Genomic DNA, 18,604 nt, shown 5'->3' with positions numbered 1-18,604 from the left:
TGCTCTCTCAAATAAATAAAATCTTTTAAAAAAATAAAATGAAAAAAAAAATAGTGAAATCTCTCCTGTTACCTATAGTGGCTATGTCTATCATTGTCCCCCAGGGACAAACTGCTTTTCCATAAAATGCATGTGTTTGTGTGTATCTGATGCATGTATGTGTGTGTATATACATATATAACATGTGTATATACATATATAACATATATGTGTATATACATATATAACAAAATCCTTGAAGAGGGATTTTGAAGGACTGAGGGGAAAGTAGCATTTGTCAGGTCTATACCACAGCCCAGAGTTCCTGGGACTCCAAAGCTTCAGCCTCTCAACCAGATACACAGGGACCTTACCAGATACTGTCGTATGGCCCTGTATTAATCCTCAAACCTGGAAAAGGCACCATCGTTTACTGATGGCTGCCAGCACCATCATTAGCCCAATATGAATTTCCAAATTTGAATGGCATTCACGGACAAATGCCAGCATCCCTCCCCTCTCCACATCAATCCTTATGTTCAAATAATAATCTCCAATACCTCAGAAAGTGACTGTATTTGGAGACAGGGTCTTTGAAGATATAATTCAGTGGAAATAAGGTCACATAGGCTGGGCCCTAATCCAGTGTAAGTGGTCTCCTTATGAGAAGAAATTCGGACACAGACACACACAAAGGGAAGACTATGTCTTGAAGGTGGTCATCAATAAGCCAAGGAGAGACTTCTGAGGAGCCAGCTCTGTGGACCTTGATCTCACACTTTAGCCTCCAGAACTGTGAGCAAGAAAAGTCTGCTGTTTCAAACACCCAGTCCGTGCTTTGTTATGACAGCCCAAGCAGACTAATATACCCACTCCCACTGGGCCAGAGAAGGCAGAGTGAGCCCAGCAGACCCCGAACCCTGACCTCAGTACCCTCACTCATCACCATGTGCAACAGTTGAGAACACGGTACATGGACCAAGGACAAAGTGATGAGGCCTCAAATGTACAAGAGCATTTCCCTAAAATGCACCAAGATGGAAATGGAACATTTCAGAATTCTAACAAAACAATGTGGTTATCATTTGGCAAATGGCGAGCTTAATGCTACTTAGAACTGATTTTTATGAAGGTGAGGGGGTGGAGCAGTAGAGGATGCAAAATGAGATGGCCTTCTTAAAGAGGAAAACATGGACTCTATCCCATTAAAATGTTTTATTTACCTGGGATGCCAACCTCAGAAAGGTGAGTTCAGCACCTGGTCCTCAGGTTCACGGTAGGCCATGCAGCCCATTCAGGGACCCTGACTGCAGATTTAAGTAGGAGGACGCCGACCATCATGATACAAAGCGTAGATCCACAAGACAAGGAGCGGAGAAGACCTGCAGACCGAGTCGAAGAGGAATCCATTTCTGATTAAAGAGCATCTGCCCGGCATCCGTCTTGTTAAAGGCCATTAGTTTGCATGTTTTGTTCACCAGAGTATCCCATGTCTACAACATTGCCTGGCACAGAACAGATGCTCAAAAAATGTTATTTGTAGTAGTGAATTGAGTGATTGACTCGAGAGTTTGGAACACACCAAATTTCCATTTTTTCCCTTGTAAGCAGGACTCATGGTTTTTAAGCTGGATAGATCTTTATTGAACCAAGAGAAAGAACCCTGAGTACAGAAGAGATGACACGGGCCCCATTCCCCTGACGATGAGGATGATGATGCCACGTCATGTCTCCATTCATCACAACACAGAGGAACTGGGATCCCTGAGATGCTGGCGACTCTTAAGTTGCCATGGCAGTGGCAGACCATGGACCAGAGTCAGGGCTCTTCTCCATGACATGTGACGGAATTCTCACCTCCACCCATCTAACACAATGTCCTCAATATTTAAAGTGACATCTCTTTCTTCCATTAATTGGGCTTGTTCTGCGGATCCTATTCCTTCACTGGTCTGCCCCTTCTATATTGCCAGAGGCCTCTATTCAGGATTCTTTTTTTTTTTTTAATGTTCCTTGGATAGCACTGATCTTTGAAATTTCATTCCCATAGCTCCTTTATTTCAGTGACAAAAATATGTTTGATTGATTAGTCCATTAGGTCATTCATTTAGGTCATGCATTCACTTTCAATCACCTTTCAAAGCTATGTAATTCTTTCCTATTTTTATATGTGCTGGGGAATATACAACTGTCCAAACTATCCAGATAGGCATTTATAATCCAAGTGGAGAGGTAAGATACGAACCTTTTAAAAAAGTCTCCATATCCCATTTTACATGTGTAAAACTAAGTGAATCCTTTCCTGCTCCCTCTCCAAATAATAATATGCCCTTGAACAAGAAGTTACCAGGATACTCTGGACCTTCTACAGTATGTCCTTTTCAACTAATGTAGGTGTATACATCCTTTGATTACATTTGTTGGAGGGTCAAATTGCTACACACATATAATCCAGCTTTAAAAAAAAAAAATGCCAGGTTAGGGGAACCTGAGCGGCTCAGTCAGTTAAGCATCTGCCTTCGGCTCAGGTCATGATCCCACGGTCCTGGGATCGAGCCCCACATCAGGTTCCCTGCTTCTCCCTTTCCTTCTGCCTTCTACTTCCCCTGCTTGTGCTCTCAGCTAAATAAATCTAAATAAATAAAATCTTTTTTAAAAATGCCAGCTTGAAGTCAGCAGGGACTTTTGTTCAGTTCACTGACATCATATGTGGGTTCTAGAACAGCACTAGGTAAAAGAAACAGCTGATCAATGTTTTTCTGAGTGGTGTGTGTACCAGATTTCTAGGGAAAGAACCTGGCTGATAGGTTATTCGTGGGTCCTGGGCAGTTGTTCCTTTGGGTGAGATTTACAAAGTTAAACACATCCAAACACACGACAGTACGCTATTGAATCAAATGTATTCACTTTCCTTTTGAAGGCTGAAGGATGGACTTTGGTAGCCTAAAATAAACTGAATAAATTCAGAACCAGAGAAACACCAGAGCTAACCCTATAATGATGGTGGATAGGAATGAAAGATTCATGCCCCCCCCGAAAAGGGAGGGGGTGTACTGTTAGAGCTCTAACCATTGATGTGCAATATATACCACCTGCTTTGAATTAAAGAGTGACCATTGTACCAATGAGGAGTTTGACTCAAGGTATACGGTCCTAAAATATAAACTACGTACATTATCTGAAGTAAAATGATGTTAGACTTGTGGCAGAAATCTCTAAAATATTCATCTTCACAGGGCTTATTTGCTTTATGTGTTTTCTGGTACTTTGCCGAAGATGTTCTGTACGATTTCCTCTGCCAAGGGATGAGGCAGAGTGCTCCACTGACAACCGGGCCACATGCACTGCCTTCAGGGTTCTTCCAACTGTTGTTCTCCTGTGTGAACTCTCTGACGCCTACTGAAGTCCTACTTCTGGGGAAGGCCTTTTCCAGGGTCATTCTATTTCTACCAGCTATGAGCTCACTGATGATATGGGACTTTTGAAGCCCCGGTAAGGTCTACCTTTCCACAAAGGCTTTTCCGATCTTTATACTACATCTTTGCACTATGCCTGGTCTTTATACCGTTTGTCACCGTACACACTTATTGGCCGCAAAATGAACAAGGAGGTTTTAGTCAAGGATTTTCCACCTTGATCGTATCACATTTTATTTCAGCGTGCTTTTCGTGACATAAAATATGACGCAACTGATCAGTGAAGGCACTACCACACTCACTGCATTCAAAAGGTTTCTCCGAGCAAATTCTGTTATCTGCTGACGGCGCGCATCTGGCACCTGGATGTCCCACAGTGGCCATGTTCCCATCTGTTAGGAGCCCACGGAGATGCAAGGAAGTCTGAGCTGCTACAGGAGGCATCTGCACGGACACTGTGTTAACAGGGTCCTTTTCCTGCCTGCTGTCATTTGAAAGCGATGAGCTGTGGCTCTCTGCGAAAGGATTCTCCAATGTGACTGAACGTGTACCTTTCTCCCTTGCATGCAACATTCCCTTATGGTAAACCAGGCAGGACAGGTGAGAGAAAGCCTTCCCACAGTCAGCACATCCATAGGGCCTCTCTCCTGTATGAGTTCTCCGGTGTCGATTAAGGCATGACTTATCTCTAAAAGCCTTCCCACAGTCACTGCAGGTATAGGGTTTCTCTCCCGTGTGAATTCTCTGGTGGTTAATGAGACCAGACTTGTGTGAACAGGATTTTCCACACTCAGTACACACAAAGGGAGTCTTTCCGGTGTGAAATCGCTGATGTGATATGAGGCATGTCTTCTGGCTAAAGCCTTTCCCACATTCGGTGCACACGTAGGGTTTCTCTCCCGTGTGAGTTCGCTGATGTATAAGGAGATTGCCCTTCTGAATGAAACCTTTCCCACATTCACTGCATATATAAGGCTTCTCCCCAGTATGCGTTCGCTGATGCACAATGAGATTGCCCTTCTGAATGAAGCCTTTTCCGCAATCACTGCATATATATGATTTCTCTCCTGTATGAGTCTTCTGATGGGCATTGAGCTGTGACTTCCAGCGGAATGTTTTGTCACACTCAGTGCATTCATAAGGCTTTTCTCCCGTGTGAGTTCTTTGGTGTTCAATGAGCCTGGACTTTCTGGAGAATGCTTTGTCACACAGACTGCATCCGTGAGGCTTCTCTCCTGTGTGAACTCTCTGATGGTTTATGAGCCGAGACTTCTTGACAAAACCTTTTCCACACTCACTGCACACATAGGGTTTCTCTCCTGTATGAGTTTTCTGATGCATGATTAGCCGTGATTTCTTGGGGAAGGCTTTGTCACATTCAGAGCATTCATACCGCTTCTTACCTACGTGAGTCTTCTGATGTTCCGTGAGTCTGGACTTTCTGGAAAAGGCTTTCCCGCATATGCTGCACCCATGAGGCTTCTCTCCCGTGTGAACTCTCTGATGATCCATGAGCCGAGATCTCTTGAAGAAGCCTTTTCCACATTCACTGCATACATGGGGTTTCTCTACCTTGTCAGTTCTTTGATGCTTGATGAATTGGGAATTTTTATTCATAGAATTCCCACATTCAGGAAATTTAATTTCAGTACAATACTGGTCATGCTTTATATGGGAGAAAGATTTTGTATCTCCACTAACCTCAACGAGGTTCTGTACTTCATAGATTCTGTTCTGGTTGACTAAACTTACATTTGATTTCAGTGTTTTCCCATCTAAGTCAATGATATCATGATTTTGCCTTAAGGAAAAATTACTTTTACTCTGATGAATGATGTTTCCGAATGCATTATGTTCATGGCATCGTTTCATTCTCTTTGGACATCTTTGATTTTGCAAGTGCCCCTGTAGATGACCATCATCTTTCTTGATCTCTAAGAAAGAAAAGAAGAATAATTCTTTCCATGAGTTTGGTATACAATAAAACTATTTCACAAATGGCTTTTGTGACTTGAGCTGAAGGCAGAAGCTTAACCAACTGAGCCATCCAGGCGCCCCAGCCTTGGGCCTTTGAACTCACCATTTGGTCTACTTGGAGCTCAGTTCGTCAAAGGACTCACATCCCTCATGCAGCTGCTCAAAGGCATCTTACCAAAGAGTTACTCCCATTCCCCGAAGACCTATGATCAGGGCCCCAGCTAGACTCCCAGGTGCTATAGCAGCTCCTGGGCTTCACACACTATCCCACTGCTGTCCCACTGATCTTCCTGGCACTTTTCACCATAAGACACCATATTCGTTTATTTAGATTAGTTTTGTTTCTCCTCGTACAAACTCATCTCTGTAAAGAGTTTTGTTGTTGCTGCTGTTGTTCACAGCTGTTGGGGCCCATGTGTAACATGCTACACACACACACACCCCAATTAAAATAATAAAAAATATTTAACACAATGAACCAAGGAAAGAGCCTCATGTATGGAACACATTAAGGAGACTCCTTCAAATACAGCTGACCTTGACTTCAGGAAAAGGGAAGCCAACTCTATATAAGCAAGAGCTCTATCATGGAAATTATTGATCAAAGAGAAATTTCCTTCCTATTAGCCTGGTAAATAGGGCGCCGAGATGGCTCAGTTGGTTGAGCATCTGCCTTTGGCTCAGGTCATGATCTAGGGCTCTGGTATTGAGCTCCACATTGGGCTTCCTGCTCAGCAGGAAGTCTGCTTCTCCCTCTGCCCCTGCCCCACCACTCATATTCTCTCAAATAAATGAATAAAATCTTAAAAAAAAAGACTGGTAATATGATTAGTTGGGACTTAATGTTACTGATTATCATAAGGAAAAGAAAAGATTCAAGAGAATGCATCCAGCAGTCTCATTTAAGATGGATAAACTAATGATCAGAATGAATAATGATTCAAGGAAATTAAAGCAAAGCAGGCATGGGGGTTTAATGATGTGGTCTAGGCTGGGAACAAAGAATGACAAATTTTAAGAAATCAACAGGAATAGCCAAGACTTTACATAAGGAAGCTGAGAAGGTAAGGAAGGGTCCATCACTTCACTACCCCTGGTTCCCACAGAGCCCCTACAACTCTTACCATTTCCTAAGTGATAAGAGTACTCAGAGCAACTTTTATTCTCATGTTTAGTTTCTGACCGTGGCTCTTGACCCAGGGCTCATAAATCCCTTGGAATTTCCTGGGTGATAAGAGTGCCTTTTGGAGGGGCGCCTGGGTGGCTCAGTGGGTTAAAGCCTCTGCCTTCAGCTCAGGTCATGATCCCAGCGTCCTGGGATCGGGCCCCACATCGGGCTCTCTGCTCAGCAGGGAGCCTGCTTCCCTTCCTTTCTCTCTGCCTGCCTCTCCCTACTTGTGATCTCTGTCTGTCAAGTAAATAAATAAAATCTTAAAAAAAAAAAAAAGTGTCTTTTGGGGGCACCTGGGTGGCTCAGTGGGTTGAGCCTCTGCCTTCGGCTTAAGTCGTGATCTCAGGGTCCTGGGATCGAGCCCCGCATCGGGCTCTCTGCTCAGTGGGGAGCCTGCTTTCCCCTGTCTCTTGGCCTGCGTCTCTGCCTACTTGTGATCTCTGCCCGTCAAATAAATAAATTAAAAAAAAAAAAAAAAAAAAAGAGTGCCTTTTGTTCTAATAAGAACAAAACTCTGGGTGGGCTGGTCAGCAAAAGACCAAGCCGTGATTAGAAGCTTGGAATGTTCAGCCCACCCTCCAACCTCCAGAAAGGGGAGAGGGTTGGAGACAGAGTAAATGACTGATTTGGCCTACGTGACGAAGCTTCCAGAAAATTCTACGAGTATGGGGTTCGGGGAGCTTCCGGGTTACTAAACACATGGAGGTGTTAGGAGACAGGGGCCTGGAGAGGGGATGGAAGCTCCCTGACCTTTCCCACATACCTCACCTACGCATCTCTTCCTCTGGGTGTTCATCCATGTCCTTTATCATATCCTTTTCTAATAAACTGGTAGACAACAAGTATTTCCCTGAGTTCTCTGAGTTGTTGTTGCAAGTAAGCAAATCTAAGGGGGAGGGGTTCATGAAAACCTCTGATTTATAGCCATGAGACAAATTTGAAACTGGGGACCTACTAAGTGTGACTGATATCTAAAGTGGGGGCAAAAAAAGAACACCCTTTTCCTCAATCAGTAAGTGTGATTATTCTTTCCAGAAAAATAAAAAATATGGGTGCCTGGGTGGCTCAGTTAAGCGCCTGCCTTTGGCTTGGATCATGATCCCAGGGTTCTGGGATCAAGCCCTGAGTCAGACTCCCTGCTCAGCAGGGAGCCTGCTTCTCCCTCTCCCTCTGCCTGCCACTCCCCCTGCTTGTGCTCTCTCTCTCTCTGTTATGTATATAGAAAAATATATAAATAAAATGTGGAAGGAAGGAAGGAAGTGGGGGGCAGTCTCATGTGACAGAGCTCTGAACCTGCGGGATCTGACACTACCTCCAGATAGATAATGTCGGAATTGAGGTAAATTGTAGAAGACCTGGCTGGTGTCACAAAGAACTGCTTGGTGTGAGGAAAACTGCCAACAGGTGGTGTGAGAAGTCCTGTGTGTGTGGTCGTGGTGTCAGGGTAAAGAAGATACGAGAGGTTTTCCTGCTTGGCCAGACATTTAAGACATAAAGAACAGCAGCTACTGCGGGATGTTTATGTCCCTGCTTGCCAAAGTCACACTGTTGAAATTCTAACTCCCAAAAATGGAGGCGAATGTTAAGAAGGGAAGCTGAGGGGCGCCTGGGTGGTTCAGTAGGTTAAAGCCTCTGCCTTCGGCTCAGGTCATGGTCCCAGTGTCCTGGGATCGAGCCCCACATCGGGCTCTCTGCTCAGCAGGGAACCTGCCTCCTCCTCTCTCTCTCTGCCTGCCTCTCTGCCTACTTGTGATCTCTATGTCAAATAAATAAATAAAATCTTTAAAAAAAAAGAAGGGAAGCTGACATTGTCCAAAGGGGAGGGAAGTGCAGGAGCCAGCAGCCAGTGCTCAAAGCAAACACTTCCCTTTGGAGAGAGGTGTGGAAGGTGGACGTCTGTAGCAAGAGAAGCAGAAGGAACAGGTAGTGACACAGTCCTGGGAGATGAAGGGTGGTAAGATTTGAGAATTTTAAAAAGAAATCTAGAGAGAAAGGGGCGCCTAGGCGGCTCAATCGTTAAGCGCCTGCCTTTGGCTCCGGTCATGATCCCAGGGTCCTGGGATCGGCTCCCTACTCAGTGGGAAGCCTGCTTCTCCCTCTCCCACTCCCTATGCTTGTGTTCCCTCTCTTGCTGTGTCTGTCTCTGTCAAATAAATGAAATCTCTAAAAAAAAAATTGATGGAGGGGCGCCTGGGTGGCTCAGTGGGTTGGGGCCTCTGCCTTCGGCTCAGGTTACGATCCCAGCGTTCTGGGATTGAGCCCCGAGTCAGGCTCTCTGCTCGGTGGGGAGCCTGCTTCCTCCTCTCTCTCTCTGCCTACTTGCAATCTCTGTCTGTCAAATAAAGAAATAAAATCTTTAAAAAGAAAATAATTAATGGCGACCTGTATGAAACAAACAGGGATTGAACCCAAGAAGTGGTAAGTGCTCTAAGCACCTCAAAGGAAAAGAGCCCTTCTCGGGGAGAGTCCTGGAGCTCTGTTCATATGGCCTTAGATACCCTTGCAGTTGGGACAGGTCTGAGTGACTAAATACGACTTCCCTGCCACCTTCCTTGTTGGTTTTCTCTCACCTGGACAGATTCGACTGCGGATTTCATCTTCTGTTGTCCACAGTTCCCCTTGTTCCCACCTGGAGAGTGCATCCGGCTTCCTGGCCACATACCCTGTGCGTGGGAAATGACAGAAGAGGTAGGCTCTGTGAACTGGGCTAGGGTCTACCAACACAGAACAAAGTCATATTTCAGGAGCCACGCAATTTGCAGGTCGGCAAAGTTAAAGGTCTTCTCTCAGGATGGGCACATTATACCCTCGAATCTGGGGCCAGAGAATCTGGGGACTGAGAATTTACCCTGCTGAGCAGCACAGACAGGCCAAAGCTCTCAGAAGCTGCGAGAGGGAAGACCACTGATGGGTTCCTCTGAGCGACCCAGGGGAGCTGTCCTCACCTACTGACACCAGGTTCCTATAATTCTCCAACATCACGTCCCGATACAGGTTCCTCTGGGCAGGGGCCAGGAGTTGCCACTCCTCCCAGGTGAAGTCCACGGCCACATCCTCCAGCGTCAGAGATACCTGTAACAACACAGTCCTGTGTCATGGGAGTGTTCCTCTAGTTATTGAAATGGAAGGAATATAAAGGAAGTTGCTGAGCTCATGTTCACCACACAGGCTACAGCTATACATTTAGGTGTTGTGATTTTTTTGTTAAAGATTTATCTATTTTAGAGGGAGAGCAAGCATGCAAGTGGGGGTTGCGGACAGAGGGAGAGGAAGAGAATCTCAAGGAGACTCCAGGCTGAGTGCGGAGCCCTATACAGGGCTTGGTCCCAGGAGGCCAAGATCATGACCTAAGCCAAAATCAAGCATTGGCCACTTAACAGACTGAGCCATCCCAGTTGCCCCAGGTGTCTTGATTTTTTTTAAAAACTACATTGTTGGCGGATGCCTGGGTGGCTCAGTGGGTTAAAGCCTCTGCCTTCAGCTCAGGTCATGATCTCGGGGTCCTGGGATCGAGTCCCGCTTCGGTGTCTCTGCTCAGGGGGAGCCTGCTTCCTCCTCTCTCTGCCTGCCTCTCTGCCTACTTGTGATCTCCGTCTGTCAAATAAATGAATAAAATCTTTAAAAGAAAGCAAAAAACTACATTTTTGGGACACCTGGGTGGCTCAGTCGGTTAAGCCGTTGCCTTCAGCTCAAGTCATGATCCCAGGGTCCTGGGATCGAGTCCCAAATCAGGCTTCTTGCTCGGCAAGGAGCATGCTTCTCTCTCCGCCTCTGCCTGCGACTCTGTCTGCCTGTGCGCTCTTTCTCTCTCTCTCTGACAAATACATAAATAAGTAAAATCTTAAAAAAAAAACTACATTGTTATAGAAGCAAAAAATACATCCACAGTCAATCCTATATATAACAAAATGTTCTCTAATCATTCAGTAGCAATCACAAGTTTCTGTAATAAGTAGCCATTAAATTCTTCTGCTAAATTAAAAACATTTCCAATGTATGTATTTGAACCATTAGCTCCAAACACATGAAGAGGAACCTTACTTCTGCTATAGGACTTTGTAATCATTGGAATTCTTTTTAATCTTTAAATATATTCAGGGACTTCTACAGGATTAAATTTTAAAAGGTAATAAAAGAGGAGGCAGTACAAATCAGCTTTGAACATGAGCAAGGAGCATATACTATCTTACATAAAGGCAAGTTCAAAAGCAAACCCTCTGGATCCCAACAACCTTGCCAGACAACAGTACCTTCAACACTCTACAGCTGTATCTGAACTCAAACACCAACTTAGCCACCTGTTCATATAGGACCTTTGAAAGTCATGCAACTCTCCCATTTCCTTAGGTCACCTAGGTTTTATTTCTAGATTAACCCTGACAGCCACAAGGCTGGGTCCATGGGTCACCTTGTTATGATCCCAGGAAGAAATGCGCCCACTGAGTTCTCCTGGTCTAGCCTCAAAGAGCTCTTCGAGAAACCTTCTTTTGCATTTAGGAGAAAGCTGAAGCTTAGGACACTGTCTACTATATAACATCTAGGAAGCACCATTAAACAAAAGTCCCGACACCTGAGTGCCACGAAATATATAGCGACATCCTTGTGGAACCAGGCTGCTTTCTCCTCTGTCATTGCATATGCTGTGATCATCGTGATTCTCTAATTGTGATGGCCGCCAGAGCTAGCAGACATAAGCTGACAGCGAGCGTAGCCTGTAGGATGCCCAGTCACCTGTGATGCTCTAATACTGGTCCCTCAGTGTGGATCCTATGAATATATTCCTGATCCTATCTGCCTTGATATGGAGAGTTGGAATCTAAATCTATTTCTGCACAATCTGTTTCTGCGCAAGTCCTACCTTACCAATTTAGACTTTTCCATGTAGTTCAACTGAGTTTGAAAGTTCTCCAGAAATCAATGACAGAATGAAGGAAGGAATAAAACAAAGTCACCTGGTCCTTAATCATTTTCTTCTGTTACTGGAAAACAGTCAGTAAAGGGGACTTGTGTGTTTCGTTTCTTCTTGAATTCATTCCCCTCAATTTCTGAAATCTCGGTGTCTGGTCAATGGTGTCCCCACAAATGACCACACGCAGGTCCTGGGCCCACCTCCTCACTTTACTTGTTAGCTCTTGCTCCTACAGTAGAACCTGTGGGCTGAAAAGTAAATTCACTTTGAGTACACAGTTCCTCTGGACCAAGATGTTATCCCTGCTCCTGCCCCTCACAGGATTTCAAGGCCATCTGTCCCTTTGTTTGGAATCCCAGAATCTACTGCACCCCGGGGCGATGAAACACCAGACTGTGAGTTTGTGAGCACTTCTACTATGGACTGGAAGTGGAGTCTGTGAAAAGGAGCCCAGAAAGGAGAACCAGCACACAGGACACCCCACAGCAGAGGGGCTTCTCACACAGGTCAGTTTTGGAAGAACCACACCTCAAAAGGTGAAGATTTGGACCTCTATTCCTTTAAGACCGAGTGTGCTCATGTACAAAAGTTTTTGTACACACCTCAGTTTGAAGACAAGCTCAGCAAAGCATTACCCAACAAACCATTTTAACTAATCATCATGTGAAAGGAAACAAAGGCAAACCAAGAGAAAAAAATTAAAGCCTATAAGCAAGACTATTCTTTCTGACTATATACACATTGAGTGCAGTATAAAAACATGCATTACATAGAACAAGTTCAAGAAAGCCATTATGTCTGGGGAGGGAAGGGAGGGGGGATCAGAGGTCATCACTGAAGTTGCATTCACAGTCAGTTTATGTCTTTTTTTTTTTTTTTAAGATTTTATTTATTTATTTGACAGAGAGAGATCACAAGTAGACGGAGAGGCAGGCAGAGAGAGAGAGAGAGGGAAGCAGGCTTCTCGCTGAGCAGAGAGCCCGATGTGGGACTCGATCCCAGGACCCTGAGATCATGACCTGAGCCGAAGGCAGCGGCTTAACCCACTGAGCCACCCAGACGCCCAGTTTATGTCTTTTAAAAAGTACCATGACCAAAAAGACAAAACAAAATTAATTATTATCATGTACATCATAGAGGAAAATCCCACTGAATGAAAATGGCAGAGTGGGAAGTTCCAAGGCCGTGTACCTCCACGGAAACACCGAAACAACAAGAAGTGTCAGAATAGAGAACAAAACAAAACCTTTATCCTAACTCTGAAAACAGTCACAGGTTTATAGCCCCAGAGTGATCACTCAATCGAGAAAGAGGCAACTTAAAAATGATAGGAAAGCTCTGTGCCACTTTTATTTGTCCCCGCTTCACCACCTCCCCAGTTTGGGTAGTTGTCCTAGAGACGGGAGCCAGCATTCCCAGTGGGGGAGTCTGGTTCCTGGTCCTGGAATGAGCAGAGCAAACTGGATTTGCAAAGAATTGTGTTCACTTGTTCCAGCCTGCGTGAGGCCTACCCGAAGGGCTAATGCGATGCGCCTATCCCTCTAATTTGGACCTCACACAAGACAGAAAAGCAACGGATGTTCCTCAAAAACGATGTAAGGTGGGGGCGCCTGGGTGGGTCAGTTGGTTAAGCGACTGACTCTTGATTTCAGCTCAGGTCATGACCTCAGGGTTGTGGAATCAAGCCTCAAGTCCAGCTCTGCACTTCGCATGCAATCTGCTTGAAATTCTCTCTCCCTCTTGCTCTGCCCCTCCCTCGACGCATGTGCACTCTCTTAATAAATAAATAAGCAAATAAATAAAATCTAAAAAAGAAAAAAGCCCCCCCCACACACACAAAACAATATAAGGTGTACAAACAACCTATAGCTGCCTGGGACAAAAGGTTACAGTTGAGGCACAGCTGAAAGGCTGGGAGAAAAAGCTGGGAAGAGAGTTTCTTAGGGAACTTAAGCCATTCAAAAGCCCCAAGGCATAGTGGGGAATTTATAAAGCCAAGTACAGGCGCAGGGCATTTTCCTTTCCCAAGCTTTCCCTCTGGCTGATCTCTACCTGCAACACAAACAGGAAATGAAGGTTAAGGCAGGGCTATCAATGCAGTGGCCTGGCACCGAAGGAACAGCCAGAAAACAATACACAACCATGAAACATTACACTAGGTCAAAGAAGCCAGACACAAAACGTCCCGTATCGTATGATTCCACTTGTATGAAATATCCAGAATGGGTAAATCCACAGCAACTGAAAGCAGACTGGTAGTTGTCAGGGCTTGGGGCAGGGGACAGTGGGGAGTGACTGCTTAATTGGGGCAGGGATTTCCCTCAAGAAGATAAAAATGTCATGGAACTAGATAGGAATGATGGCTGCACAATGTTATATATTTACTAAAACCCACCGAATTGTTGGCTTTAAAATAGTTAATTTTGTTTTGTGAATTTCACCTCAATAAAAAAATCCAATACATCCTACATATCTTCAGGAAAACAATACAGTATTTTCTCTAAAGTCCAGAACAAGACAAGGATGAACAGTAACACACCATTATCTATAACTATTCTAGAAATGCTACCTAGTTAATTCAACAAAGGATCAAATAAGAATAATCAATTTCAGAGAAGAGTAAGGAAATTATTAAAAGTTCCCCCAATATTGGGACGCCTGGGTGGCTCAGTGGATTGGGACTCTGCCTTCGGCTTGGGTCATGGTCTCGGGGTCCTGGGATCGAGCCCCGAATCAGGCTCTTGGCTCGGTGGAGAGCCTGCTTCCCTCTCTATTTCTGCCTGCCTCTCTGCCTACTTGTGATCTGTGTGTGTCAAATAAATAAATAAATAAAATCTTTTAAAAAAAAAGTTCCCCCAATGGGGCACCTGGGTGGCTCAGTGGGTTAAAGCCTCTGCCTTCGGCTCAGGTCATGATCCCAGTGTCCTGGGATCGAGCCCCGCATCGGGCTCTCTGCTCAATGGGGAGCCTGCTTCCTCCTCTCTCTCTGCCTGCCTCTCTGCCTACTTGTGATCTCTGTCTGTCAAATAAAAAAAATTAAAAAAAAAAAACCTTTAAAAAAAAAAAAGTTCCCCCAATATGATTAAATAAGAGTCAGAACTTCAGAGATTTGAGTGAACATACATCAAAAATAAGTTTTCCATCGTACAGCCTATGTATTAAAAATATTATACTTCTGAGGTAAAAAATCAAGTTTTTAGTCAGATGGCTGATTATAGAATTCCATCTAAAAGTTGATCTCATTTTGGGGTGCCTGGTGGGCTGAGGGAGAACTTGTGACTCTTGATCTTGGGGTCATGAGTTCAAGCTGCACACTGGGTGTAGAAATTACTTAAATAATTAAGTCCAAAACACGCATTTCTTATAGTAGTATTACATGACTGGCTATTTTAGGGGAAAGGTTTTAACAGTTTGTATTGAATACTTTCAATAGAGATTTTGCTAGAATCCAAGAAATCCACTTCTAGGAATCTATGCAAAGGGAATAATGAGACAAGCATCCAAAACTGATATACAAGTATTATTAGGTCTGCTGAGAATTCATTGAATGAATAAAAGTTCACATATCCAGTGAAATATTATGCAGCTATTAGAAATGTTAACAACCTATATTTAGTGAAAATACATATATCTCAATTTATGCATAGTATAAGCACATGAAAAAGATGCTTGGTATCATTCTTCAGAGAAATACAAATCAAAACCACAACTGAGATACCACTCATTCTCACTAGGATGGATATAGTTTAAAAAAAAAAAAAAGGGGGGGCGCCTGGGTGGCTCAGTGGGTTAAGCCTCTGTCTTCGGCTCAGGTCATGATCTCAGGGTCCTGAGATTGAGTTCCACATCGGGCTCTCTGCTCAGCAGGGAGACTGCTTCCCCCTCTCTCTCTCTGCCTGCCTCTCTGCCTACTTGTGATCTGTCTGTCAAATAAATAAATAAAATCTTTAAAAAAATTTTTTTCAAAAAAAAAAAAAAAAGAGTATACTTACCTTGATCAGCACTGAGTAATATATGGAACTGCTGAATTACCATATTGTACAAATTAAATAACACTATGATAATTACACTGTAATTTTTTTAAAAGTTTGTAAACAAATGTTTATAGGAGCATTATTTATAACAGCCAAAATGCAGAAACAACCCAAAACAACCCAAATATTCTTCAGCTGATGAAAGGACAACCAAAATGTGCTATATCCACACAATGGGGTATTATTCAGGTATAAAAAAGGAATGAAGTACAAATACATGTTACCACATGGATAACCCTCTTACATTAAGTGAAAGAAACCAATCACAAAAGTGCACATAGCATATGACTGCATCTGCATCGTTTATATGAAATGTCCAGGACAAGCAAATCTATAGAGACAGAAGCATTAGTAGTTCCTACAGGTAGAACTCTAATTATATGCTTGCTGAAACATTCAGAGAGAAATATATAAATGCCTGCTATTTACTTTGAAACACATGTTAAAAATTGTAAAAAGGTAGATTAATGATTGAGAAGTGATATATGGATAGATATAGAATAAAGGAAACAAAATCATGATGACAATCTAAGTGTTAGGTATAAGGGGTGTTCAAATGTAAAACTCTTTAAACTATGTTTGAACGTTCTAATCAAAATGATAGGGAATGGGAAGTTCATAATACTAAGAATTCAGTGAAGTAAGCAGAAACAAAATAAGTATTTTTGATGTAATTGCTCTTCTAAGAGACAGTAAATCGAAAGAGAACAAAAAGTTAAAAGACACCATTCACAATGGCAAAAAAATTAAAGATCAAGATGGGTAGGAGGGACAGGAAACCACATGTATGGGTAAATGGAGAATCATAATCTGCTTTCAAAGGTAATAACTGAATACTTAAGTATTTAAATTCTATCTAGGGGCACCTGGCTGGCTTAGTCGGTGGAGCATGCTACTCTTGATATCAAGGTTATGCGTTTGAGCCACACCAGGGGTGAAGAGATTACTTAAACATAAACGTGTTTAATTCTACCTAGATGAATGCAGAGATTAAGTGATTCCAGTCATAACGGCACAGATTTGCCTCCTGACAATATATACTGTAACAGAATTTAAAAGAAAATTTTTAAAGAAAAAACTTGTTTATTATATCATATTTATGACATAAACTATTAAGGCAAATTATGCCAGCATTGCAGCAGGTTATGGGAATTGTGAAACATAGGAAAATAAAGACTGAAGGAGAAATAAATGAAAAAGGTTAACAAATACTACCCCTGGGGAACAGAACTGGGGTAACAGCAATGTTAGTTTACTTGCGTTACCATGGCACCGAAAAGAAACATTTCCAAGTGGGTGTGCAAATGCGTCCACAGACCAAACCTGCAGAAAGGGCAAAACCCTCATCTTTCGTAGAAACCACTTGGGTCATCTTTAATCCTCTATCTCCAACAAACAAAAGCAAACTTAGGGGCTTGGATTGGAGAGAAAGAAACCTTGGGACCTGAACCCACCCACCAACCTGCCTCAGCCGCCACAAACCTCTCAAGAGCCGACACACCAGGACGTCCCCGACCCCCGGAATAATCCCGACACACCAGGGTTCGCTGACCGTGCGCCCCAGCTCGTCTCGGAGCCGCAGGGTAAAACCCGAATCCGAAGCGGACAGCACTTTCACTGACCAAACACACCGCTCCCTAGTCTTCAGTCACCGGGCGCTACAGACAGAAACCAAACCCTGACCACGGACGCGGAAACGGGGATCTCCACACACCTGTAATCACTGACCCCCACAATCCTTCAGCACCGACTCCAAAGCCACCGCACCCACAGACAGCCCCTCACGGGCTCCCACTTGCTTCCTCTCCCCAAAGGACCCCACGCCTCCACCGACCCGGGAAGCCACACACACCTCGGTCCTCTCATCCCGCTCCACAAACCGAAACATACACAAACCTGATTCTCTAGGGACCCCACCGCAACCTCCCACAGGCTGCACTTCCGCGAATACTCCCGCCGCGCCCCTGCCCGGACTCCACGCCAGCTACGGCGGCTGACGAGGGCCAGAGACGTTTCCGCAGAGCCTGGACTTCCGGCTTTTCCCGGAGTTAGTATGTCTGCGCCCGTCTGGCCACCGGTGCCCTAGGCGGCCATCCTTCAGTAATCGACGTACACAAGGCGAAGTGGCCGTTTTGGCCGGAAAAGCCAGGTAAGGCTCGAAACAGTAAAAACCTACCGAAAATACTCCCGTTTCTCGCACCTAAATCCTGCGAGGCAAACTGCACTGATTTTCAGAAGCTTGAATTTACACAAGGTAAACATGGAGTAGGCTAGTCCGCCTCAGCGGGCTGGCGAGAAAAGTAATCCCTACGCACGAAGAATAATTTCGCAGAGGGCGCAGACATCTTAGAAGTTAGGTATCCGTACAAAAATTAAAAAGTCTTTCAGCAGAGGAAAAAGAGCAAACATAAAGGCCAAAGGACAAATACCCTGGGAACGCTTCAGACTGGATATGGAGGCCAAGAGGAAGATTTTTGAGGACAACAGAATATCTGGAGAAGCTCTCACGGTACAGGGAGAGTGATAATGCCATCCAAGGAAGTGAAAAACAAGGACTGGGAGAAACTAAGCTTCCCTTTGGAGAGGTGGCGGGGAGACACACCGCCCAGCAAGGTGAGGAGAGCAGTCCCAAGCAGATGTCCAGGTGGCAAGTTACTCACACGTGGTAGCGGGCTCCCATCTGGAGCCAGTGCCAAGGCAGGGCTTTCTGAGAACCAAGGGCCAGAATTTCTGGGAGGAATAAGACAACTCCAGGGAGAATTAAAAATTGTACAAGAAATGAAAAATAATCATAGTACACTACATGGCTAAACTATAAATGGTATTTACATAGTCATAATGTAAACACCAAATCTAATCCAACCGAAATTAACATATAACTCCTGGAAGATGAGGAAAAATAAATTCCTACGTGTAGAGAACTGTATTTGCAGGAAAAGTTGTTCTGAAGTTTCCTTTATGATAAATTTATGGATAAAGCCCCCAAGTTAAAAAACCACTGTTAGTATACCCATATTAAACTATCAAAATCTTTAAAAAAAAGTAACTCTTGGGCGCCTGGGTGGCTCAGTGGGTTAAGCCGCTGCCTTCGGCTCAGGTCATGATCTCAGGGTCCTGG

General features: G+C 44.1%; 1 protein-coding gene across 3 annotated transcripts; it reads right to left on the bottom strand.

Annotated features, from left to right (window-relative positions):
* Nucleotides 1-1,197: 1,197 nt before the first annotated feature.
* On the bottom strand, nt 1,198-17,504 carry LOC125088876 (zinc finger protein 613-like). 3 transcript variants are annotated; one of them, XM_047710468.1, is made up of 5 exons: nt 17,383-17,504; nt 11,496-11,700; nt 9,489-9,615; nt 9,114-9,257; nt 1,198-5,329 (listed from the first exon to the last, which is right to left on the bottom strand). In XM_047710468.1, exons 2-5 carry the CDS (start codon nt 11,508-11,510, stop codon nt 3,597-3,599), a joined length of 2,019 nt encoding a protein of 672 aa, XP_047566424.1. In that variant the 5' UTR covers nt 11,511-11,700; nt 17,383-17,504; the 3' UTR covers nt 1,198-3,596. The 3 variants fall into 3 exon arrangements, with proteins under 3 accessions (XP_047566424.1, XP_047566425.1, XP_047566426.1); XM_047710469.1 differs by having other exon boundaries at nt 9,114-9,206; XM_047710470.1 differs by lacking the exons at nt 11,496-11,700; nt 17,383-17,504 and adding an exon at nt 14,648-14,757 and having other exon boundaries at nt 9,489-9,617.
* Nucleotides 17,505-18,604: the final 1,100 nt, after the last annotated feature.

Source organism: Lutra lutra, chromosome 17 (genome assembly GCF_902655055.1).
Source record: "Lutra lutra chromosome 17, mLutLut1.2, whole genome shotgun sequence".
NCBI classification, from domain to species: Eukaryota; Metazoa; Chordata; class Mammalia; order Carnivora; family Mustelidae; genus Lutra; species Lutra lutra.
This window is presented reverse-complemented; position numbering and strand designations above follow the sequence as displayed.